The 26,142-nt window shown below is 54.4% G+C and overlaps 1 protein-coding gene and 1 long non-coding RNA gene across 2 annotated transcripts; one reads left to right on the top strand and one right to left on the bottom strand.

The window, feature by feature from the left end:
- Positions 1-2,903: 2,903 nt before the first annotated feature.
- On the top strand, positions 2,904-5,107 carry LOC122154835. Its single transcript, XR_006166964.1, has 2 exons — positions 2,904-3,125; positions 4,774-5,107. It is a non-coding gene; the product is annotated as an uncharacterized LOC122154835 (long non-coding RNA).
- A 5,647-nt stretch (positions 5,108-10,754) lies between these two features.
- Positions 10,755-14,927, bottom strand: LOC122154834 (BTB/POZ domain-containing protein KCTD12-like). Its single transcript, XM_042807218.1, has 2 exons — positions 14,820-14,927; positions 10,755-13,012 (listed from the first exon to the last, which is right to left on the bottom strand). The coding sequence occupies exon 2, from the start codon at positions 12,986-12,988 to the stop codon at positions 12,095-12,097; it is 894 nt and encodes a 297-aa protein (XP_042663152.1). The 5' UTR covers positions 12,989-13,012; positions 14,820-14,927; the 3' UTR covers positions 10,755-12,094.
- Positions 14,928-26,142: the final 11,215 nt, after the last annotated feature.

The following is a 26,142-nucleotide window of genomic DNA, read 5'->3' as shown; positions in this document are numbered from 1 at the left end:
ATCCTGAGATCCCTTCCATCTCTCTGTGGCCAATGGGTGACGTGCTCGTAGCTGATCTACCACCTCAAGTCTACATTATAAAACTGTACACTGACAAAGAGAGAGCCTTTGGGAAAAGAAGGAGCTTCAGTGTCTCAGGGGGCTCCTGGTAGAGCCTGTGGAGAGACATCTGCATCTCTAATACCCGCGAATCCCCCCGGTGTTAGATGTCTAGATGCCATCCAACGCTCCGGCACTGCTCCCTTCTCTTGCCGGACTACCAGAGGTGCTGGGGACAACCAGACTTTGTCACCCCCGTGGAAGCTGGTGAAACATGAGCGGATCACCCGACTCGATGACACGCACTGCCAGCTTCAGGCGAGGAAATCGTGACTTTTCGGCACCGGGTCTGTTTTGGAGCTGAGCCTCCCTGCTGATGCTGGCCTCCCATCAACAGTCCCCTTCCTGCTGGGGTCTTGGTGTGTGGAGAAGGGTGACCGAGCTCGCGGGGGACCCTGTCTCCTGCTGCTTTCCCACCTCTCCGGGCCAGCTGCTGACTTCCAAAGATGCAAGCCATGCTTTGGCATCGCAAGCCCAGAGCTCGACCCGAGCGCAGATGTTACGCCACAGCTCTTCTTAACCCCCTCCAAGTCCTTCATCCAAGATCTTCCTAATTATCCGCGAGCACGCAGAGCTGCTGATCTTATCGTTGGTGGGACGTACAACTGCGCAGAAGGTCGCAGTGACCACTGCGAGCCTGGGGGGTGTCTAATTTTGGCCACGAGCCCACGGGGAAGCCTCCTTTGCCCTGGGTGGGCTGGGGAGCCATGCGCATCTCCCCCTTAGGAAACCTGCAGCCCCTTCTTGGTGGCTTGTACAAAAAAAAATCCTCCTTTCTGCATGTAGTTATACTCCCTCCTGAATGTTTTATCAAAAGATATTTGGGGGGGGGGGGAGGGGAGAAATGATTGCTTTTGGTGGAATTTTTAGTGGATTTTTCATTATTAACTGCATAAAGAAACCCAGAGTCTCTGGATTAAAAAACTGGGGAGAAGGAAGGGAAGGGAAGGGAAGGGAAGGGAAGGGAAGGGAAGGGAAGGGAAGGGAAGGGAAGGGAAGGGAAGGGAAGGGAAGGGAAGGGAAGGGAAGGGAAGGGAAGGGAAGGGAAGGGAAGGGAAGGGAAGGGAAGAGAAAAATAGAAGGGTCAACCTTAGCTAGAGCTGATGGCAAGTAGATCAAAGCTTTTTAGTTCATGGAGGCTTCCAGTGTTCCTGCATCTCCTGCAGGCTCTGCCTCTTTCCTTAAATCACCTGAATCCTCCTTTAAGCCTTGCTTCCAGCAAGACCCGGTGTTACAGAGGGCCAGGGTTGGGATTTCTGGACCCCAGTACTGACTGATTAACCTGTGAACCTGGACAGCAGCTGTTGGTTAGAGACCGAGCTTGCCCACGAGTCACAGGAGCCTCCTGGGAACTTCTGAAACAGCTTCAAAGCAGAAGAAGATGCTGCTGCAGGATTCAGCAAAGGTGAGGAACCCGGCCAGAAAGAGCAGGGGAGGTGAAGGTTGGCCCTAAGGGGCAGCGGCAGAACCCCTGTGCGGGGAGGAGGGGATGCCCAGCCAGAAAACTGGGCTCTCCCAGGAGGAACCAGCACGGCTGGGGTGTCTGCCAGTAAACCCGAGAACAATGGAAGGTTCCCTGACTCCTGCCAACCCTCTGCTTGGCAGGAGACTGGGCGGCTTGTCCTTCATTTACACGACACTGAGGGGTGACCTCAGCGCCCGCAGAGGGAGGGAGGGAGGAGAACTGCCTACGGGGAAGGTCCCTGGTGCCAAGACCTCACCACTCCTGGCAAATCCAAATATATCCCATCACATCCTGGCTTTCTGCAGCCTGCAAAAGCGCGGTTTGCTGGGAGGCAGAGTTAGGAACACTAAATTGAAGGGGGGGGGGGGGGGGAAGGGAGGGAGGGACGTAAGCATGGAGATATTTGGCACGAGACACCAAGCCCTTATCATAACCTCGATGTGCTCGGTACGTGTTCAGCTTTCCAGCGTGCTGAGAAGTACTTTCCTGGCCTGTTTTGCTAGTGTGACTTCGAGAAGACTGGGAATCCTTCCAAACAAGGACCTGGGGACTTCAGTTCCCCTGGAGCAAAATGATGGTTAAAAGGCCGCAGCGTGGGGCGTCTCATTGGGTTTTTTGTTCCCCTGGAGTTTTGTGTTAAATCCTCTCCAGGCATGCAAAGAACAATAATATTTTGGGAACGCCCATTGGGAAACATTGGCTGTACCCTCGGTTTCTCCAGGTTTGGAGCCATTCCATTAAAGTGACCGAAGTCAAACGAGATGTTTCCATTTACACAGATGAGAAGCTGGAAACCCAGCTGCGTTGTACGTGGATTTAAAAAATGCAAGTTCTACAGAATTTAAAAAAAAAAAAAAAAAAAAAAAGAGTTACAAATGTCAGGGCAGCTCTGTCTCTCTGCTTGCTCCAAAATCCCTGGTAAACTCAGGAGCTCTTGGCTCACATGGTCCCCTTCCCCTGCAACGCCTGCTGTGAAATATCAGGGAGCAGCCGAGGTTTGGCCCTGCTTTTTTAGGGTGCTGGACTCACCGCCGCAACATCCCCACGAACAGCACGTGCCGAACAAATCCCTGGTGACCCCAAGTCGCCCAGGAGCCAGGGGAGACACCCTGTCCCTGGGGACACTTTGGGACAGGCAGCGTCGGTGGCAGAGGGCTGCGGAGCGGAGCAGAGCGGGGGGGGGAAGCTTTGCTGACAGGAGGGTTGCAAAACAGTTTCCTGTTTACTTGGCTCTTACTTTTTTTTTTTTTTTTTTTTCTCAGTTAACTACGGACTCTACCTACTAAAAGATCGATTTTACCAGCAATGCAGGGGAAAGCCCTGCCCCCCCCCCCCCCCCCCGCCCCGTTCCTCCTGCCTCCAGCCAGCCCAGCCCGGAGAGGACACGGCTACACACATGTGCCCGTCCTCAGCATCCCCGCACCGTCCGCCTGCAGCTGGAAAAGACCATCCTCCTGGGTCCTTAATGGCATTTAATCCTTTGAGTTGATTAAAATAGTATATTAACTGGAAGACTTGGGCGTAATGGGAATAACAGACATACGCAGGGCGTAAATGCATGGTGAGTGGGGCTTCACTACATGAGCTATAATCTGTTGTTCTGCTGTAGAGGGGAAGGATTAGAGCATTATTGTTTTTTTTTGGGGGCGGGGGGTTTGAAAGCCTCAGTTGATCCCCAGCTGAGGCGAAGCAGTGTAACTCGGTGGGTTTCTTATTTATGCTGCGGGGACTAGAGGCTATTTTAAAAGAGGTTGGTGTACGAGGGTGAAGTGACCTCTCGGTGCTGGCTGGCTTCGTGTGCCTGGGTGGGGAGCAGATGCGGCCGGGCTGTGCCTTGCCTTGCCCTGGGCCAGGTGGCTCAGAGGCGAGGGAGGTGCTGGGGTATCTCTTTCATCACTCCCCCCAGGAGAGCTCGGCTCCGCAAACCCCCGGGGTGGGGGGAGCAGAGCCTGGTGTGGCCAGCAAAGCGCAGACCCACCTGGCTGCGCGGGGACGTGCAAAGAGGATCCTTGCTCTTCTCCCTTGCTCCTGTTGATTTTCTCCGCTGCAATACGCCCCGCGGAGCCGTCAAGAGCAGGAGCGCTGCTTTGGGCTCGCTAGACCTCGTGTCTTTGGGCCACGGAAGCCATCAGCTTCTCTGGCTACAAATACCTGCTAATCTGGTATCGATAAACACTGTTGGTCTGGCCAAACCCCAAAAGCGGGTTAAGGAAAACTTGAGGTTTTGATTTTTTTACAGTTTCCTTTATTTACTTTTTTTTTCCTGCCTTTGAGCCTTAAACATTTACGCCTTTGTTTGGTTTTTGGATCTGAGCCCTCCTTTGTCCCGGAAAAGGCCCCCGAACTAAAAACCCAAACTAACTTGAAAGCCGAAGGGCTGGTGAAAGCGCAAGCTCCGTCAAAGCCAGGATGGCCGAGGCAGCCACGCAGTGGCTAGTGGAAGTCCACGGGCCTGGCCTCAGGGGATGGGCAGCACCCCGGCTCTAGCAGACCAGCACAGTAGGTGCATGAGCTTTGGGGTCGGTAGGACAGGGTCACCCGCTCGTACCAGCACAGAGGAGTCGGGCACTGCCACGGGGTGGTCTTTGCAGACGGTAGATAGCAGCCCCCCGCTCCCCGAGGAGGCTGAGCTGCACCCGTGGGCACCGTCCCCTCTTTAGGGAGTCTGTGTCTGTTGGGACACTGGCAGGGAAGGAGGATCCACCTCTGCCTTGGCCCTGCCCCGCAGGGAGAGCTTTGGAGGAGCAGCCACCCCTCTCCAGGGACCCCGGGAGCAGGAGAAAGGAGGGTGCAGGCTGTGCGTCTGGGGCGAAAAGCTAGCTGCGAGGGGATTTTTGGAGAGGAGGTGGTTCACCTGCCACCAGTGCCCGTTCGTGGGGTGCAGTCAGGGGGAGGACGGTGGTGGCCCCTGCTAGCGCTGGCAGGCATCTCTCCTTAGGGACAGGGATGTTCCTTCTGTCCCTAAAGGGTACAACCCACCCCCAAACTGCTCCTTGTCACGTGCCCAGCCCTAGTTTTGAGCGGGGATGGAGAAATTTTAAAATGATGGAAGAGTGGTATGGCAGAGGTGCCCACCAGAGGAAGGACATCAGCCGTACCCCCCCGCGGTCCTGCTCGGGGCCACGGGCTGCAGCCAGGACCCGATGCTGGGGAGTGCGGAGGGGGCTAGCAAAGCCTCAAGCTGGTTGTTTTTATTTCTTCTTTATAAGGCAATGTTCCCTCGTCCTCCGCCGGGAGCTCGCAGGGCTGTTCCTGCCCGTCCCTCCTCCGTGTCCCGCTCTGCTAGGAGCACCGAGGTTTTACAGCCTCCTCCGTGGAGCCCAGGGCTCGAGGGCCCCTCTGGAAGCCCCGGCTGGAGGGCGATCCCCCCTCCCAGGCTCTGGTGGCCCCGTGGCCGGGCTGCGTGGTGGCTCTGCAGCGGTGGGACGTGCAGAAATCCCCAAGGTTGCTCTCAAGACTCCCGTGCCCCCCCACTGAGCTTTACTCTGGATTTTATGTTCCCTTTCCTTAAATAAAGAAAAAGCCCTTGTTTTTCGAATCCCACTCGTTTGTCCCAGTAATTCCCCGGCTGCCTCTCCATTAAGGACTTTTCTTTCTGTCAAAGGTAGCCCTGCCTCCCCGTAGATCTGAGGGGAAGGCAGACGCTTGCTGCGGGGTTTTGTGGATGGAGCAGCTCTTTTGCAGGGCTGGTTATCCTCCGTTAACACCACGGTGCGTTCACATCTCCCAGACTGCTGCCTGCCTCACGGTGCAGCTCCGGCTCAGCTGCCTTGCCAAACTCTTGGGATTGCCCTTAACCTCCCGAATCTCCGGGGCTGTTTGACCACAATTTGACTTGGTCAAACTATGCTGGAATGAAGGAAAAGCTGGTACAGGCAAGCTGCCAGCCGAGGCAGAGGTGCAATGAATGCTCTACAGGCTCAGAGCATAAGCCTTAAGTATCTGAGCATCCTTGATCTCCCAGCTCTGCTCAGTACCTCCACCTGCCTCCACAGGGGACCTGTAAATTAAACACGAACTTGACTCTGGTGCACTCCAGGGCTCGCCAGCTCCTGCTCAGCAGGCTGCTTGCCTGCGGAGCTTGCAGAGGGCAGGGAGTCCTCAAAATCTGTTTTCTTGTGTGGTTTTGCTTCTTAAAGGTTGAGCTCACGCTTTGGGCAGGGGAAGGGGGGATTTGCATAGGTTTGCTATACCCCAAAATATATTTTCATGAGACTGGCAGTCTCCTAATGGTTGAAACACTGCCAGGTTGGAGTGAAACTAGCCTGCAGATTCAGGTCCTTTAAGAAAAGGGAAGAAACACGCTGTCTGAGGTTACACAAACCTCTGTCCTTAAGAAATTGAGCTAAAACCATCTAGGCATTGGGGACAGCTTCCTCAATGTGGAACAGACCTGTGCTTTTAGAAAGGGCTGAGAGGTTTGCAAACTGGGCTCACAGAAGGCCGGGAAACGGAGGATGTGCGTCCCAAGTTGCATCTGAAACTGGGATTCCACTGGTGAAATGTCCCCAAAACCTACAGCACCCTTCTGCGTGCTTGTGGTGGGAGGGGGCTGCTCCTCCCAGCCGCGGTCCCTGGGGTGGGCTCTGAGGTGTCCACCATCAAGCTCTCCAAAAGACCCTGGGCAGGGGATGGAGCTGAGCTCCTGGGCAGGCTGCACCAGCCTCTGCCCTCTGCCCGTGGTGGCTTTGGTGGTTCCTCCCATTCCACAAGGGTGGCCTGGGCTCAGCTGCGGCACCAGCTGGGGAGAACGTCCCAAGGACCCCAGGGCTAGAGAAGGAGGATGGAAGGGGATCCTCTTCCCCGCCTTCCCACAGAGGTCCTCTGAAAGGTGATGGGAGAGGAGCACGACAAGGCCAGGCTCCATCTCCCTCGCTCCAACGACCAGGAACATCAGATCATCCCTGCCTGCTGGCCCCGATCAGCCCTTGCGAGAGCTCCTAAATTAATCCGGGGAGGCTGGGCTTGTGCAGCTCCTCCGGTAACACCACCCCACTGATTTGTGCTTTCTATACAAATGCTCTTCTTCACGCTGCTGGCAGGAGAGGCTTTTTGTGTCCCTGATTAGAATTGCAGGAGAGGATGGCACTTGAGAGTATGCAGTAAAGAGCTGTGTTTATCCTCTATAATTGCCGCATGCTCTTCTGCCTCCTGCTGAACTACATCATCCAATTTCGGGCTGAGTCTAGGAAGCCGTGGGGCTGACTTCAGTTTTCTGTGCGCTAGAGTAGTCTGTGAACAAGAAGAAAATTTATTTCTGATGGCAGATTTGTCCTGCTGCCCTGGGGTGTTGGGGGGCTAACATGCCCTTTAGGCATTTAGTGGACTCTGCATCAGTGTATCTGGCCTGGAGAAGGGTAAGGAGGGAGAGGGAACCGGCATCTGGGATGCAGAGGTTGTGCTGTGGACTCAGATATGATTTAGATGACATCTGGTTTAGTCTATTTGCAAGAACATATTTCAGTCAGATACTATACAGCTCTCCCAGAGGCGTGTGTGTGTGTGTGTGTGTGTGTGTGATAATTCCCAGCCATCCGCCAGCTAGAACTAAGCAAAACTTTTTTAACTGCAAGAGCCTTTTAAGAAAACCATCTGCACGTCACGGAGTCACAAAGCCTAACCTGCTTTAGCTCAGAACAAGCTATCGGCACAGGTTGAACAAGCTTCACTTGGCAAAGCTCTCCGCCAGCTGCCGGAACAGCTTCTCCAACCCAAAGCATCTTCTGGCTCTCGCGTGTTCCAGCAAATGCAAACACTGACTGCTCAGCTCCATTTCCCCTCCTGCTTCTCCCAGGAAGGAGGCCCAGAAGTCTCTCCACGGCTGGTCAGAGCAGAGCACCGCTCTGCATATTGCCTCGCCTCCTGCACATGGCAGCCAGCTGGTGTCACCTGCTAAACTGAGCCTAAAAGCTTGTTTTGTTAAACCCCTTCCTACAGAAAAGCATCCAGGCTGCAGTTTCTGCACCAAGAATGGGGGAACCCCCCATCTCTCTGATATTTTTTCTCAGTGGTGAGCACCCGTGCTGATAAAGGCAGTTTTCTGGGGGTTTTATTTTTCAAATTAGAAGAGGTTGGTTCCAGCCACTGCCGCTTCTACCTTTCCTGTGCTTCTTGATCAATAATTTCAACGCTGCAATCAAGTCAGATTCCATCATTGTGGTGTGCTGAGCTGCCTGGGCTTCTCAGGTCTCCCATGGCAGGACGGGATTTCTAGGCTGGGGCCAGGGATTTCTGTGCCTCCCCTCTAGCCTCTCGAATCTTCTGGACCCCACAGGACCTTGCTTGTCCTCATCCCAGTCCCCCAGTATTGATCTGCTCCATCCGTATTGCCTCCTGGCTGCTGGCAGGGTGGGGAGAGCTCAGCTGCTGGGCAGGGCAGGACTTTTCTGCCACCCAAAGGGGTCCCCTTTGGGGAGGGGCTGAAGGCAAACCGACGAGATAAAATGCTTTCAGATGTTCTCTCGGGGTGGCAGAGGTGTCTGATGGCGACAGACGGGATTTGGCTTTTCCTTAGGGGGACAGCTCTGTTCCTGCAGGCTTTGTGCAGAATGAGACGCCGAGCGAGCAACCGGCAATTTGTGGGCAGGGTGCGCGCCTGGGAACGCAGACCCAGCCCGAGGTCGTGTTCTGCCTCAGTTGAACGAGGGCTATCATTTTGAGATGGATGATTTTCTGGGGATCTCTAAATGAAAGGGTGAGTTACGTTACCCCTCAGAGGGAAAACAAGCTTTGAAAGCTCAAAGCCCTTTATGAAAACACTCCTCGGTTTCGGGGGGGCTCAGCAGCTGCTGAGCTTTGCAGAAGGACCGGGCGCCTTCCCAAAGGTCGCTTTCTCCCACCACGGTCCATGCTCTTGCACAAGGGACCTGGGGCCACACGACAGCCCCGTGGGAGGCTGTGGGCTTCTTACGCTAGCCTAAAAACCATCCTCAAGGCCAAGGTAGTCTGATATCTGGCGATGGACCAGCCCTAGCCTAGACACAGTCCCCACCTCTCGTTTGCAGCAGGACTCCTTCAGAAAAGCCGATGACTGCTCAGTGCAGGCCAGATTAAAACAGCCACAGGGATCCCTCCTGGCCCTGGGCTTTTGCAGAAGCGTGATTAATCCCCCCAGTGCACGTGCAAGCCATTCTGGCTTACTCCAGGCGTGCACTGCAGCCCGCGTGCCCTTCCTCAGCGGTGCCAGCCCCGCTACGCCGGAGGAAAGCCACCCACGGCCGAGCTGGGGACAGCCAGGTCCTCTCCAAAGCCCTGGGCCTGCAACGTATAGGGGAAAATCTTTATTTACAGCTCCTGGGTGGGAGCAGGCTGCTGCCACCAGCACCTCTAGACAGGATCTGGTGCTCCGCTTCGGTGCTAGCTGGGGGGGGGGGGGATTGACTTAATCCGGCTGTGCACTGGAATAAATCAGTGCCCGAAGAGCGGGGTCATGCCACCTTCTTGGGAAGGAAGAAAAATCACCTCCAAGTCCAGCATCCTGGAGGGAAGGGAACTGAACAAGGCTTGTTTTTTTTTTTTTTTTGTCCCTTGAGTCCCTGAGGGCATCCTGGGTGGTGAGAGATGCTGAGGGGGGAATCACAAGCTCAAGGAGAGCTAAAGGTGGAGGTGCTTTGACCAAGCCCAACCCAGAGACAGGCCACCGTGGTGGAGCAGGCAGCTCGAGGTCTGGAAACACAGGGAAATGCAGGCAGGGTCCCAGGAAAAGCTGGCAAAACGGGCAACCTCAGGAAAGTGCCTTCTGCACTGTCACCTGGAAGCCCTGGCGACTGAGAGAGCTTCCCAACTCCCTTCAGCCATCCCCTGCTTCTTTTTTTTTTTTTTTCCCAGCCCTGAGTGACTTGCCGTGATTGCTCAGAGGATGAGGACCTCAAATAGATGTTTTTCCATGACACCACTTCTCTGCAAAAGGTCTCTCCTAAAGATCTAATTAAGCAGATTCTCCTCCCAGCCACGGGCAGCAGCAAAAGGACAAACTTTCTCTTACTAGATACACGCAAAGGAAAGAAACAAACCCAAATTTGATGTATTTTGGTTGAGACAGGTCTCAACAAAAGTATTTTTTCAGGAAGCATTGCTTTTTATGAAAAACGTCACCCTCTAAAATGATTCAAAAGTGATCTCTTCTGCTCTGATCGTATTTCAATCGGGGCATTAGGTTTAACAGCCCAGATCACATAACCTGGCAGATCAAAACCACCTAAATGTTGACTTTGCCATTATTGTTCCTCGCTCAGGAAAAATGCTTCCTCCTGTGAGATCAATTTTTCAGTCCAGTTTCAGAGGGGAAAAGCAAACATCAAAACACCAGCAATTCTCACGAGGCAGCAATTCCTTTTTTCAATCAGTCCTAATTAATAACGAGCAGAAAGATCTTTAGTTAAAAAAACAAAAAAAATACAAGCAAGTATGGAGTGTGTGTCCCCTCCCCCTTTATTTAAAAGGTTTTAATTCTGTCCTTCAGCCTCCCTCTCCACACAGAGCTCAAGTTCCCTTTTCTTTTTTTAAAGCTGGTTGCCATTTCCTCTTCAAAATGCTGTTGCAATGAGGAACGGGCCCTTATAAAAATACCATTTTCGCCTTCCCCTTCTTCAGGAGAGAGGGACTGCCTCGCTGTCAAGTTTTTGCTCGCCTCGCGTGCCAGAAGCCTGCAGCCCCTCCCGCCTCGTCGGAAACCAGCTGCAACCCTTCCTCCCAAATTAACCCCAAACAGAACTGCCCCGTCGGCCAGCGTCCTCCAGCACCCCGAGCTCCGCGGGGGCTGCTCGAGAAGGAGCCAGGGGTGGGGGGGACCGGGGATGGGGGTGAGGGAGCAGAGACCTGGCAGAGGAACAGAGAGGGTGCAGGGCAGCGGTTGGGGACGTCGGGGTGGTGGGGTCACCTGCGACTGCTCCTGCGGGTGTTGGCCCCAAGATCTGCAGGCTGACACCTCCCCCCCCCCCCCCCCCCCCCCTCCTTCCCCACCCCAAAATGTGCCAGAGCTTGCAAGACCCTGCGGGAGCGATGGGGATTGAATGCACGGTGCCGGGCTGGGCTGCAGATGGGTGGGTAATGCCGGACGCGACCGCTTGCATCAGCGTCTCCGACTTGCATTGCAATCCGGCCCCGCTGGGATGGGAGCGAGGGTTCAGCAAGGAGCAAGGTGGGGGGGGGGGGGGTCAGAGCAGGGCAAGAAGCCTCCAGTAAGTCTGCCTTCCTTCCTTCTCCTTTTTATTTGAGCCCGTACACTAAAGCACATCGCTCCCTGCCCGTGCGCCAGCGCCGCCTGTCCTGCTCGAGCGGCACCTTTGGGTGCACAACCAGCACTGGCACCTTCGCCCCTCGGCACCCGAAGACGGAGGCGAGTCGGTTTTGTTCCTTTATTACACATTGCCCAGGCTTGGTAAAGCAGCAGCAGCCAGCCCCCGGCCCAAAAGCAGGCCATGGAGAGCTGTGATCGGAGAGACCTTCGCAAAAGATTGCCAAAATGGCAAATATGTTGACGGTGGGCAAAGATCCCCTTTAATCCGTGAAGTCGTGGCTGCGGCTGAGCCCGACGGCCGCTCACCGGAGCAACCCAACCCCATCGCTCTGAAGCTCACGTCGCTCTCGTACTCCAAAGGAAAGATGAAGGTAGTTTTTCTGACAGACCTCCAACGAGTTTGAGAGATATACAAGCATTTTACACCCTACAGCATGTAAAGCCTTCCCCGCTCCCCCCCCCACCCACCTCCCTCCACATATGCATGAACAGAGCATCTGTCTATCCACCCCCTCCCACCCCCACCCCCCCCCCAAAAAAAAATAAAAAACCAAAACCAAACAACCCCAAGGCATCCCAGAGCAGCAGCAATGCTTCGAATCAGAACTGCAAACACAGGGTGCATCTTTATCTAACCTTCCCAAGCACTGACAGTCTAAACACTAAGCTGCTTACATGGGCTAATGGCAATATATCCGTGCTGCGAGGCTTCATCTTTCCAGCCCCCCCCTCCCCAACCCCCCCCCTCCTCCCTGCTTCCCACCTTTCTCCATGTCCTTAAACCAAGAGTTTCTCACTCGAAACCCCTTGGCAGATCAAATACACCGTGTACAGCCCGTTCGCGGGGAGCTGCGCGGCGTACGGGGCGCGAGAGCCGAGTTCGGGGGCCAACGCGGACAAGCTCATCCGGCTGCAGGAATCCCAGCCCAGAGCACAGACCCCTCTATCTCCCCCCACCCCCACCCCCCCAACCCCGCTCTCCCACCCAAAACCCGCACACGGCAGTGTCCAAGTCTGCACATCCAGGGAGGGTTGGGAGCTACAGGTGGCTACTGCAGAGGTCGGAGAAAGGGAAGAAACTTGGCGGTCAGCGGCTGCTACGAGGAAACGCCGAACAGGTTCAACGTGGAGGAAGGAGGAGGAAAAAAACTGAGAACAAACTCAAAAGGAGGCAAAGGAGGGATGCTGGGGTTCGGGGGTTCGGATGTCTACCTTCTACGGGACAGCCAGCACAGGAGAGGAAAGGGAGAGTTGGCGTTTGGTTTGTGGGGAGTGGATTTTTTTTTTTGGTGTCACTCACGATAGAAAACATATTCGGTGTAAGAGGTCCAGATCCTGTCATCTGTCTGGTCATGGGCGAAGGCACAGGTGCCCGTGGAGTTGCAAGCCACCATGTGGAAGCCAGCATCGGCCAGTTTGTCAAAGGCTTGCTCCAGGAAGGTGAATTTGAGGTAGTACCTGGAGGTGTACCTCTCCGGGGGCCTGTCCGGGTCCCTGCTCTCGTTCAAGGTGTCCCCAAAGACCTCCTTGGCCAGCGACGTCTTGCCGCAGACCATGATCCGTGCCACCCTGCGGAACTTGGCATCCGTCTGGCTGTCCCTGCCCAGGGTGTAGGAACCCCGGTAGCCAATGGTGATGAAACCCGCCCTGCGGACGTCGGTGCCGGCAGCACCTGCGCCGGCGGTGCCGGCGCCCCCGGGGCCCCCCGCCGCCACGGCGCTGGGGAGCGTGGCACCGGCAGAGCTCAGGGTGCGGGTGGCGTCGGCGTTGGGGGAGAGCTCCTCCGGGTCGCTTTGGCACGGGTCGTCTCCCAGCGAGTTCTGCTTGCTGAGCTTGGGGGCCAGCATCTTCACAAGCTCCGGCAGCATGAAGTACTCGGCCTCTCGTTGCAGGCGGCTCCGCTCCGGGAAGTGGTCAGGCAGCACCAGCTGCTGGTCCCTCATGTAATCCAAGATGTAGCGGAAGAGAAAACCATCCCGATCCACGAAGAACCGTCCCTTGCTATCCCGGGCCAGGGAGCGGACGTTCTTCTGGGTGAACATCTCCCAGAGGAGCGAGCCGGGCACGCTGACCAGGGTGGGGTGGCGGGTGATGTAGACTTGTCCCCCCACATTGAGTTCAATGATCTCGGGGAAGGGGAAGTCCTCACTGGGTTTGGCGCTGCCCGCGTTGTCTGCCAGGGCCATAGCGAGCCGCTGCTGCCTTCCCACCTGTGACAAAAAGCAGCGACGTGCCAACGTTAAGCCTGCCAGCAAACGCAGCCCGTCGTCCCACCGAGCCCAAGCCAGCTCCCGCTTGCTTTCGGCCAGCAAGCAGCGCAGGATCAGGCCCCTGTCTCTCCGGGAGGCTGGAAGTCAGCTCTCTTTCCCCGACCCTTGGCTCTTGGGATAAGCAGCGTTATTTAACGCCGCCTTCCCTTCCGTGGCACGCCAAGGGCAGAGCATCGCCCGCGGGCTGAACGCGCCGGCTCCCATCTCCCGCCGGCCGGCTCCCCGGGGCTGGGGCTCAGCACCTTTTGCCGAAGCGACGTCATCCCGGTGTGAACAACAGGAAAGGCAGAGCCCCGTCACACCCTGCGTCTGAGCGGCGACCCGCCCCGGGGCCAGCATCCTGCCGGAGGGAGGACCGCACTACGGCACGGCATCTCCCGCCGAGCCGGAGCGGGGTTTATGGTCTGGGCAAGGAGCACCCCCAGGTCTGCCAAAAAAGCAGCGCCAGGTACCACCCTGCAGGACGGAGGGACGGCGCCTTTTGGCGCTCCTGCTCCGTCCTTGCTCCTGGAAAGTGCTCGATAAGAGACTCGGGGCCAAGCTGAGCGCAGGTGAGAGATGGTAGAATCTCTCCAAGGGTCTGGGACCAAGACAAACACCGGGCTACTGGTACAGCTTCGGGCCAGATGCCATGTATTTATACATTTTTCCAAAGGCGAGCTGATTCTTAGGCGTCTCTTGACGCTGCAAATCAGCGCTTACATAAACCTGGCTCAGCAGACGGACTCTGGATCCAGCCTGGCCAAGCCATGCTCCACGCGGGGATTTGGGAGACCACGGAGAGAAGGTTTTTCCCTGTGCCGCCCGAACTGCCTGGCAGGGGTGGCCTCAAGCTCTGCCCACCCGCCCTGTGCCACGTTAGTGCAGCCTGAGGACCGCTCTGAAGTTGGCAGTAGCTACCAGCACCCCCCACCACCACCCCACCACCCCCCCCGGGGACTGGTTCCACAGCCAAGGAACAACCCTAAATCTCAACCCCTGTCCTCGTGTCCGGCCGTACGGCTGCACGGAAGCAGCCCAAAAGGATCCAAAGGCAAATTTTGGACAAAACTAATAGGCAAAGATAAAACTCTGTGGGTGCTTTTGGGTGGCGGGGAGAGCTGAGCCTGCGTTCCCCAGCCACACGCCTCCTCCCCGCTCGCAGGGATGTTCAGGGAGAAGCGGGGTAGAACCAGGAGGGACTCGGACGAGCCTCTGCCGAGGAAAAGGCTGCAAAGATCGGGAAGAGGATCCAGCTGGCTTCCAGCTCCCCAAACCTCCTCCCGCAGTGGCTTTTCAGCCCCTTTCTCCGGTGCTGTGCCCACGCCGCTGTTCCTCCCGCTACAGAAAACCGGGCAGGAGCCCGCCGGTGCCCGGAGCTCCTCCGGCCACAGCCACGTCCCTTTGTCACGCGTGGCGGAGGCTGGGGGTGCAGCCCACAGCACGGCCGGGACTTTGCAGGGGGCGGGGTGGGGGGGATATAAAGGCAAAAGGGAAGCCGAGCCCCCCCCCAAAAACAAAACAAAACAAACGAAAAAAAAAAACAAAAAAAAACCAAAAACCAAAAAACCAGCGCCTTTGCTGTGAGGCTGCAACGCCGACCGGCACCGGGTCACAAAAAGCCCGCGGGCCACCCACGGGGACCCCAGGAGCCGGAGCTGTCCCCAGCCCTCCCCACGGGGCAGGGGACCCACCCTGCTCCCCCGCAGCCTGCCCCAGCCCTGGGGCGGGGGCTGATACCCCCCCCATCCCCTCCGGACCCCGTTACCTCCGCGGGGTGATCCGCGCCGGTTCCGCGCCGGTTCCGCGCCGGTTCCGCGCCGGTTCCGCGCCGGTTCCGCGCCGCGCCGCCGCTCCTCTCTGCCCTCCCGGTCCTGGCCCCGCCGTTTTATGGCCGGGAAAGCGGCGAGCGCCATCCCCCGCCGGCCCCGGGCCCGCCCTCCCTCCCCGCCTCCCCCCCCCCGCTGCCCGTGTCTCCCCCACCCCCATCCCTGCACCCACCCCCCCCACCCCCACCCCCCCCCCGCATCGGGAAGCTCCGCGCCGGGGCCAGGCGAAGCCAGGGAATTCCCTTCCCATCCTCCGGCACAGCAGGATTTGGCTCTAAAGCATTACAGCACCCCCCCTCCTCGGCAGGTCCCAGGGGGATGGGGGGGGCTGCCCACCTTGCCCCCCCCTCCCCAGCCCCAGGCTGGCCATGGGAAGGGGTTGGTAGCCCTTAAGGTGCACAAAGTGCTTTACTTTGTGTGGGGGGGGGGTGGTGGGAGCAGAGGCTGGCTGGTAGCCCCAGCCCCAGGGGGGGGTGCATCCCCCCCACACCCAGTGGGGTGCATCCCCCCAGGGCCCGGCACCATTTCGGCTGGCTGTGGGGGGGTGCTCAGCACAAGCCGCAGACCCGAGGGGCTCGGGGGGACCCCGAGGTGGAAGCAGTCCCCCCAAACCAGCTGGTTGCCAGAGCATCCCTCAGCCCTCCAGCCTGGCCCGGCTGTAGCCACCCTCCCGCCGTCCCAGCTCGTGTCCCAAACCCCACGCCCCATTGCCACGGGAACATCCAACTCCACGGTGCTGGGAGCGGAGAGCGCAGCTCCGACCAGCCCGTACCACCTCGCATCTGACCCAGAGCAGGATGCTCAGGGCCCGCAGATCCTTTTCCAAACGGCCGCTGCTTGTTGGAGTCCTTTCTGCCCCATCTTCACCGACACCTGCCCCGACGTCAGGGCTCGGGGGCACAGCGAGGTCCAGAGACAGGGAATCAGGGATGGAAACCAGGTCGCTTTTTCTGCCCCACGCCATTTGCTCCGGGACTGTTGAAAACTTCCACTGATTTGGTCCATGTTGCTGTTCCGGGGAGAATTTTATATTCTTGAGCTGTAGGGACTGAAGTCCCCTCTCCCAAGGTACAAAGAACATGCGGTGGGGTGCGAAGAGCTTAGCCTGTTGTGGTGACCTGCTTGTTAGTGCTAGTAAAGCCAGGAATGAGAAGAGAAAATCCACCTCTTTGCTGTTTGTTTAAAAAGGCCAGTTATCTGTAAAGACAGGAAAATAGAATGACTCCAAACAACACCTCAATATTTGCCCATTTCCTAAAAGTCTGATGAAGGCCACCTAAAATCCAGCTTTTTTGTGACAGTGCAGCTGATGTATCTATGACTCAATTTATGTTTACCTGTCAAATATTGTAAGGGCAGAAGATATAATTTCTACTCCACCTAAAGACCAGATCCTGCACTGACTCTGGGAACTTAGGTCCAAGGAATTTTTCTGTTTGGGTTTCTCATTGCTGGTTTCTGGTACCCCAGCAGTATCACTGCACAGATGTGTGACACGGTCGCCAAAAATACAGTCAGAGCTGGGACATCTCTCTGGATCAACAAGCTGGGATGCTGTTCCCTGGGTCTGAAAGAATAAATCTTTGACTTGCTATAGCCATTCAAAGCCCACCTGAAGAACGCCCTGCCGTGGGGAAGCAAACGTGGCATGGCTATGCAAATTGTTCCCGGTGGAAAGGAGAGCCGTGGCGTTAAAATGGGCTCATGGATCAGCTTTTGCATACATCCCGCTTATTTTTCTATAAATTTCTATAAATTCTATCCACCAGCAGTCCTTGCAGGTAAGCAGGTGGGAGCAGTCCCTGAAAAATCCCACGTTAGCAGAGGTGTCTTGGATTCAGCAGCATCCTGTGAATTCAGGGTTTGTGATTGCTAGCGATGGGGATCAGGGCTGCGAAGGTTACCTGTTCACGCATTGAAACAGGAACTTTCCCATGTGCATGTTTTGTGGAATGTATTTATAGATGGGGAAAGTTTAAAATGCGATAGGGTGTTTTGAGATTACAGAAATGAACAACAAAAAACGCCCCAAATTAAAAACTAAACAAAAACAAAACAGTAAGGGGAAATGAGGAATGTTTTTCACATCGTAACTTTTTACCTCAAAACTTTGTTTCATCTGAAAATGCTACAACTTAAGAGAAAAAGATGTTGAAAACTTGGAGAGCCAAATTCCTCCTCACCAGATTGTTTTATAAAATGATTGTGGATGGGTATTAGACCTAACCAAAATTCTGGCTGGGATGGCTGGCTGGCTGGATAGATGGATAGATGGATGGATGGATGGATGGATGGATGGATGGATGGATGGATGGATGGATGGATGGATGGATGGATGGATGGATGGATGGATGGATGGATGGGTGAGTGGATGGATGGGTAGGTGGATGGAGGGAGGGAGGGAGGGAGGGAGGGAGGGAGGGAGGGAGGGAGGGAGGGAGGGAGGGAGGGAGGGAGGGAGGGAGGGAGGGAGGGAGGGAGGGAGAGAGGGATGGATGGATGGAGGGAGGGAGGGATGGATGGAGGGAGGGATGGATGGAGGGAGGGATAGATGGATGGATGGATGGAGTGGGTGAATGGGTGGATGAATGGATGGGTGGAGGATGGAGATTGCTTTGCTCAACAGGAAGCATCTTCTTTGAAAATGGCCTGTGGGCAAATTCTGTCACCACGATCCTGTTTGCTTGGTAGGGTTGGGTCAGGATGAAATCCAGTGTTTTTCTCTCTCAGTCTCCTGAAGACCTGATCCAACGTGACTGCAAGTTCATTGAAAAATTCCCAGTGAATTTTCAGCTCTGTGAGGCTACAACTCTCTATCTCTGGAAGATGCCTTGATCCCAACCATAATCAAAGTTACTGGTTCAGCACTTCAGACCATCCTCCTTCTCACCCATCCTGGCCCACTAGGCACTTTCAGAGAAGCAAAGGACACAGAAAAAAAACTTTCTGCACCAATTTCTGCGCTTCCCCCCAACCAAAACCCTGGTGCTAGTCTTACAAAACTTTACCTGATGCCAGCATGGGCAGATGTGGACTAAGGAGCCCTGATAAAAACACTTTTGGACACAAGCAAATGTGAGCAGCCAAATGCAAATAACAGGCAGGCTGTGTGCGGGCAGCTATGCTTTGCATTAAAACCCCCGCTGCGGGCTGTAACCCCATAAAACACCCTCATGTGGCTACTGGGATGGGTTGCCCATTCAACGTCCCCCAAGCCACAAGGACTGGGGGCTGTGGGTTTTTTTTTGAAAGAGCTCCTGTGGCTTGCTTTTGCCTCCCAGCACCGGTGCAACAAGGGCAAAGGATCTAAATGTGCGGGAGGGGAAAGGAAAGCTGGAGGGGGTTGTTCTGATGAGTGTACTAACCTTTATTTGCTGGAAGTACTTACATGAAGTTTCTCCTTTGTTCAGTCCACAATTTTCCCCAACTCTGTCAGAACGTGATCCCTTCGAGACCTTAGAGTACTCCATCAAACTTAGTTGATATCGCCCAAAGAATTCAAAATATACGGGGGAGGGCAGACGCAGAGGCACACTGTCTCGCACAGCACGCACGCATGCGTGCCTGCGCTGCAATCATATTAATCTTGTTTCCTTAGGAAACGAGCCTAAAAATAACCTGAATTTGATAATGCCTTTGGAAGGCTACAAAAGCAAGGCTGCCCTGGGGGAACTAGCTGGTGGCTCTCCAAAGAAAATGCTCTGCCTAGCGCCCTTGGCAAGGTGGCATCCCTGCCTGGAGCGGGACATGCAAGGCTGGGGACCTTATTTTGGGGTCAGCGGGGTTATCCATCGTGCTGAGAGAGTCGGGGTGGGAGCCCAGGACAGGCATGGTGAGAGGGGGATAGCGGGGGAGATGCTGGTGCCAAAGTCTTGGGGATTTGTGGAGAAAACGTCGTTTGCCCCAGCTGCTCAGTGCTCCAGGCACGTAGCAAATACGTCAAGGTGTGTATTTACCCCGTGTCTGTGCCACCACATCCTAGAAGAGCAAGCTCAGCCCCTCTCCCTCCGGCCGCCGTTTGGGCTGGAGTGGTGAATATTAAATGGAACTTCCTCCTCCTGTTGGCGTTCAGATGGATTAGACTCATTCTGCCTGCAAATTCCTGTCCAGAACCCTCAGAGCAAGAGCTCAGCCCTCGACAATTCTCACGCCGACGCTTGTCTTGGCGCGACGCGACGCTGCTGCCTTCAAGGGACCTTCTCCTCTAAGTGAAAACTCGCTCTGCTGCTTTAGTGCTTTGTCCTCCACGTTACCGTGATCCAGATTGGTGCAAATATTTACATGGGCTGCAAGGGAAAGCAGCCAGGCCACTGCTGACACGTCTTGAGGCAACTTGAAGCGTGATCTCCAGAGAAAGGGAAGGCGTTTGGCACCGTAGAAGCGATGAGGGGGTCTGGAAACTCAAAATAATTTGCCAAGAGGTTTTATAAACCAGCCTTTACAAGTTCTTCCAAAAAAAAGAATGAAATGAGAATTTGGGTCCCTCTCTGACTTCTGAAGACTTTTATCAACCGCAACAGTGGACTGTGATTCATCCACGTCCCAAGAGAAGGAAGGAATGGGCTTAATGTGTGTGTGTGTTTGTGTCCACTCTGTTATTACACAGAATGTGGTCTGGAGATTGCAAGGAAGGCGCTGGCATAACTTCCTGGCTGCTATTTCCAGCTCTTCATGTTTTCAGAGCTTGGACACGATTCACTTCACCTCCCGGTGCCTCGATCTCCTCATCCGCAGAGTGGGGGGTCCTGCCCGCTCTCCAGTCACCGTGAGCATCGCTAAAAGCCCCATTGTGCTGTTCCAAAACTCTTTGAAAGGTCTTTAAATATGTATTTTTTAAGGGCTGAAAGGACTATAAACTGAAAATAAGACACAAATTTTTCCATTGCCTGATTTTTTCTCGGCTAAAAATGAAAAAAAAAAAAAAAAAGAAAAGAAAAAATCAGTTATGCGCCCTGCTCCGATGATGATCTTGTGATACATCACGTTGCAAGGATGTTGTCGCAGAGAACCGATGCTGCTACATCTGCTTGATCAGTTTCTTATCTAGAGATAACAAGGAGAAATGCGTGTCGAGGGAGGAATATTTATTAGAGGAAAAAATCCCGTATTTCATGTACGTCAAAAGGGTCCAGCACACAGAGGTTCAAATTCCATTGTGCCACTGTTATGATTGATGAACGAGGGCTAAATGTAGGAATCTTTCATCCTTAAACAAAGTAGAGCTAGTCCTAAAAAGGCAGCAGAAGCCCCAAATGCAAGACTCTGGTGGGGCACTGCATTAATTTTAAGACGTGCAGGGACTTGTGGCTGTATCACCATCAGTCAGGGGGCAAACTACCCCTTACAGCATCTCTGTTCCTCCCCTGTCCTTCCAGTTCTGTCTCCCTCTTCCCCAGCTGCACTTCTCCTCTCTTCTTCCTCTGTGCAGTGTTTCTTTCAGCTTTCCTCTTGCCATTCTCTCTCTACGGGCTAATTAAAATCCCACCCTGGGGATTTCGGGTGTCAGTGGGAATAGTGGAGGGTCGGCGGGGCTGCGCAGGCTCCTAGATGCCCGTAAATCAGCAGCAAGCCCCCACCAGCATCACTGAGACCTATCTCTGGCTCTCTTCCCTCGCCCCCCCTTCGCCGGGAGCCGTGCGGGTCTGTCGGTGGGCATGGACCCCACGCGCCCCTGAAGTTAAATAGAAGCGGCGATGCCTCCGCGGCTCTGCCCCTAACACCCCTCTGCTCTCCCTGCCCAGGACTTGCCGCGTCCGAAGGAGCAGCCCAGGAGCTTTCGGCCGTTGCCAGCTTCTATAAAAAGTGGTTAAACTGCTCCTGCTTGGGGAGGAGCTCAGGTGGTTTTGCAGCTCTGGGAACGGAGCGGGTAAGCCCCCACATACATCTGACCCCGGCCGTCGCGGTCCCGTTTGAGTCTTCAGACTGGTATTTCAATAATTCACTTATACATCTTATCTTTCCCTTTTTTAGCAGCATCTGCCGACCTGCACTACAGTTGTTGTTTCCTTTCTGTGACAGATATGTTCGGACAAGGAAGGAAAAAGGCTGTGCTTAATGGTGCACTTTAATTGGCTTTTCACTATGAAAGCTTAGATGTCTCTGCAGCAAAGCGCAGTCGGAAATCAGTAGCAGGATGAGGACTAGGCTGCAAACGCCTCCCCAAAAGCGGGAGTCGCTGAGGATCAAGGTTTTGGTTCGGAGTCATCGGTACGAGAGGATTTTCTAGGATCCTCTCGGGCAGTGATGAAACCAGCATCATCCCCACTGACTTCAGGGATGATGGAAATACGGTATCGGAGATCCGTTTCCATCCTGCGCAATATTTGCTAACGGTGACAGGAACATGCGTAGCCACCGATCTCATTTCACCATCTGGAGTCAGGAACTGGATGGCCACTTTGAAACTACTCATCCCTGAAGCAGAGATGTCTCACGCAGCCCTATCTTCAGGACCTCTTTCAAGCTGGTAAATTAAAATCATGACGTAGGACCACAAACGCCACTGCATTCCAGGCAAGCGCTGCCAGAGCAAAGCCCGGCGGGGAAGGATGCTGGAGCAGGTTTGGAAATATTTCACCATGTCTTTAGTACTCAGGGGGGGGAAGAGGTCTAGAAATGGCCTGGCCATAGCAGAAGCATCTTCTGAAAAGCAGCAGAGCACCTCTGAGCCAGTGGGACATCGGTACACTAAGCACTCCCGATGTTTCTCTGCCTGGCACTCACTGCGATCGCTCTGGAGGATTTTTGCCCCCACCCCGAGTGAATTCTCCAGACGAAATTCTGCCCTTGGTACTGTAACCCAGCCAGTTCAACCTTCTGCTGAAGCAGCTAACACGGCCTTATCTCAGTGTCACTCTCCTATAGGTACTCTCTGCAAAAGCAAACATCCTGCCCGCTGCGTTTCTAGGATGTGGATCGTTTAGACAGTGAACTGGAAACAACCCGGGCCATAAAACTTTCCACGTACGTTTAGATTTTCACACACACGTTGAGGGGCTCTCCAGTAAGACCCAAGCTTGCACCGTTCAACAGAGAGGCGCGATAAGAAGAAGACCTAAAGTCTGAACCGAGGTCGATGGCAGGCGGGTTGCAGGAGGAACCTGTGTCAGCCTCGTCGCAGACGGTCTGTTCCTCGGGCTCTGCCAACGCGGTGCCCTGGGGCGAGGATACCATCTGGCTCGGAAGAGCAGCCAGCCTGAGGACGGTGCTGGTGCAAGCAGAGGGGGGATAGGAATATCTGCTTCAGCACACGCGTGTTTTAAAGCCAGCATTTCTGCAAACCTGGCTGGCAGACCGCTCATTGCATCCTGGCTTGGGGTTGGAGCTGGATCGGGGTGAGGGATCGTGGGGTAAACCCGAAACGCCAGCCCAGCTGCTTTCTGGAGCCTCGGAGCTGGAAACACCCCAGTGTTGCCCTTGTGAATCTCTCCGGACCATCAAAGAAGACTGCTGTCCCCACGGCTGAGCAACAAGTCACAGCAATAAATCCAGGGTACCCGAAAGCAAGCTCCTGTGTCTGCCCTCCCCACACTCTCCTGCAGTGGGAGGGCTTTTGACCTCAGAGATTTCTATGTCTCCCAGCTTAGACAAATTTCTAGCACTGTATTAATGCTGCAGATGAAAAAAAAAAAAAAAAAACATATGCTCAATGTGATATGAAGACACCCTGCAAATCACAAAAGGACAAAAGACCACCAAGCTTGCTTTCAACCAGGGGTGCAGAGGAAATGGCTCAAACATTCCTGACTCAGGAGAAGGGAGGACCAAGCTGTTTCTGAGATACGCATGGGAGTGCCTGAAAAGCTCCATCTATGGGCTACAGCCTTTTGGAAGCCGGGCTGTAGCATCAAACTCCATAGCTTTGGTCTGCCTCTGCTAGAAACACCATCTCTCACATGCAAACAGCAATGCAGCATTGTAGATCTGCCAGGAATGTAAGCTAGAAGAGTCCTCCAAGGTCATCTAGTCCCTGCCTGTGCTATCGTGCCAGCCTCATCATACAAACAATCACCTGAATGTACCAAATTCCACCCAGAAAGTGGCTGGGATTTTTACCACCACCACTCTTACTAAAAGGGATCGTGCTGAGAGCCTTCTCATCTCCAGCCTAAATGAGCGCGTGGCGTGTTCACTCCGGTTCTCATGCCACCACCATCCTTCAGCTCAGACGGGTCTTGTCCCTTCTGCCCCTTCACAAGCAGCCTGGAACACACGTGCCTGATTTACCACTGTCATAGCAGGTCAAAGACAAGGCAGGAGTGAGCCCCAGAGCGACCTACCAGCCGTGGGCTAGCACAAGCAAGAGCTCGAAGCGTGTCAGAAACATCAGAGGCTTCAATTCCAGCCCCCTTTGGCAATGCAAGGGGGATTTACTACCCCCCACTCTGCAGATGGAGAGACTGAGGCACAAGAGCATCAGTGTGACTTTGCCGTCTGTGGGAGGGAAGGATCAATTTTGGAAAGCACGGTCTTATTCGAGCGCTACGCCGAGGAAACTCGTCGGCTTATTTTTCTGGCCCCGTGCCCTGTGTGCCTCCTGACTTTGAGTACACCGGCAGTGCCAACGCGCCGCGGAGAGAGACAGACTCAGAAGGGAGGTTTCCTCGTGTTTAACAGGGTGTTTGCGGCACAGCACAGGCTTCTCCAGCTCAGCTGCTCAGATCTGGTTCCAGGTCGGGAAAGCTCTTCCCATGGGGCTGGTTTTGAAGGCCAAAGCCCTGGTGAGGACTTGGAGGCTGCCACGCAGGACTCCCAAGTGCTCTTCAAGGGACTGCAGCTTGGCATGGGGACAGAGCTATGGCAACTGCCAGGAGAAGCAGGGGAGCTTTCTGAATAATCAATTCAGCCTTTCCAAGTTGCCAGGACAGAGGAAGGATACATGGGTGACAGCGAACGCCGGGCGGTGCTGGACTCGAGGAGCTCAAAACCCAGTGCCAGGAGAAGCTCGTGCATTCAGACCCTGCCCCGAGTGACAAAAATGGCATTTTACACGTGCTCGACGTTTCCAAGAGTGTTTATCTACTGCTGATCGATTACGAGGGACGGGAATGGATTAGGGTCTTTCAAGTAGTTGCTTTTAAGCAGAAAATCCGTCTCTGGCTGATTCCCCTCCAGCTTCTTCCAAGTTCAGCCTGGCCTTCAGATGTCTGATCCAAACCTGACTGCCATCTCCTGTCAGGAGGCTTTGAAAATAGGGAAAGGAATGGTTTTCTTGGGGGGATACCTTGCAACTTCACTGCCCCTTGTTTTCTCCTGGCCCAGGAGGGGTCTGGGGCAGCCGCCTCACAGGGAGCATGGATTTGGGCGGTATTCTTGGCCGTGATGGAGACAAAGGCCCCGTGGCTTTTGTCCTCCAACAGACACGAGCTTCAGCTTATCTCTGGACGAGTCTTGCCTGGGGGATCTGCAGCATCGACACCAGGCAGGCTGTGCTCACTTCATGCCCCCAGCGATACCTGGCTCTGCCGGCTGCTCCGGTCTCGGAGTGTAAGGGGGTTTGTCCTCCTGCCCCCGGGGTGACAGGGGACAGGCAGCACAGGGTCCCAGGAGAGGTCAGGCAGCGGGCACTGGGAACTAAAAGGCATTTGTGATGGGCAGCTCCTACAGCAGCGGTCACGGAGGAGAGATGCTAAATGGCTTCACATGCCACGAGTGGAGACGAAAGCACTTCATCCCAGAAGCAGGAGTGAAGCAGAAGTCCTAATCTTTTTTTTTTTTTTTTTCCAGAGTAATTCCTCTTTTCTATCCCACTGCAGTAAACTCGTAAAAGTCACCTATTTCCCAAGCAGCCAAAGGGAGGATGCGTTCAGGTGGGGCCGTATTTCCCATTGCTCAGGAACAACAAATGGAGTCAGATTTTCAGCCTGGCTCTGACGAGGGTCCCAGAAAACGAGCCTCATCCCCCAAAATCTCCACAGATCAACATTTCCTGTGATGGTCCAGCCAGCCAGGTGAAGATAGCCACATGTGGTGAGAACCCAGATCCCTGCATGCCGGGCATTTTAGACTCTGGTTATTTGTAGGAGTTAACGTTAGTCCCCTCTGATTTAAAAATCTGCTAAGCCCAGCCTCTGCACACCGTGGGTGGGTTTTCACAGGTATAGAGGTAGCTGTGCTCTGGTACACGTGTGTTTACACAAGCGAGGTGGGTCTCAGCTCTTCGTGGTGGTAGTCTCATGGTGTTTTATCAGGGAGAGCAGAAGAATAGCCCTCATTTTATAAAACGGGAAACTGAGGCAGGCAACAGTGACACGACTTGTAGCAGGAACAGAGCACACAACAGAACAGGCTGCTTGGTACCTTGTGTGGCCCATTAGACCACAAAACCTTAAATAAGAAAGGCTGTAATTAGGCACCTTTTTATTAGTATTATTACAGAAGGGTATATCGTGTGTTCATAGAAGTAGTTTGATTTTGAAGGTGGTCAGAGTGGCACAAAAAGTGGTATTCTGCTCTTTTCCCAGAAGCATTTACTGGACGTGATGCTGGGTTTGCTGGGGGCGGGGTGGGGGGGAGCTCTCTTGACCATGCAATACAGCTCAGTGATCTTCCACTTCTTCTGATCTATTTCTGCATGTTCGTGTCCAACTGGCTGCTGAGTTTTTTGGTGTTATTTGCAGCTGACGAAGGCTTTGAAAAAAAAAAAAAAAAACCAAAAAACAAACCACCACAGCCCGGGATTTCCCGCAGTGCCTTGTTTTAAGCAAGGTTTATGTGATGCGTGTGGTTCAGGAACACACGCACGAGCTTTTCTTAAGCTGGCCCGAGGTTTACTCACCACTGGTTTAGTTCCCACCGGGCTTCCAGGAGGATGTGCAGGAAGAGGATAACGGAGGACTGGTTCCAGCTCCTGCAGGCTGAGGCTGCTGGACCAGTCATACCCGTCTGTATGCAGCGACAGGGAGCAAACCCAGCTGAATTAAAGTGGGCCAGGTGCTGTGTAGTTCCCAGCTGACGGTAAAATTCAATTCTTATATTCCCAGTTTAGTCTATGTGCCAAAACTCTCTTTCTCCCCGCCCCCCCCCCCCACTCCTAGATATCATTTCATCTAATTAATCTGATTATCCGCACAATCTATCACAAAAAGAAATCTTAATAGCTAGCTAAATGTGCTGAATTAATACATATTTATTAGTATTCATTGTATTTATCACCTTCTCACTGCGCAGGAGCTGTGAAAACAGGGAAAAAGAGTGATAACCCTCTTCTCAGTTTATAAATCCCGTTGGGTCAGATCTTTATCTCATCTCTGTATGTATCAT

Source organism: Tyto alba, unplaced genomic scaffold, assembly GCF_018691265.1.
Source record: "Tyto alba isolate M040663 unplaced genomic scaffold, T.alba_DEE_v4.0 Super-Scaffold_5, whole genome shotgun sequence".
Lineage (NCBI taxonomy): Eukaryota > Metazoa > Chordata > Aves > Strigiformes > Tytonidae > Tyto > Tyto alba.
The sequence above is the reverse complement of the archived record's forward strand: the minus strand, read 5'-3'. Positions and strand labels throughout refer to the sequence as shown.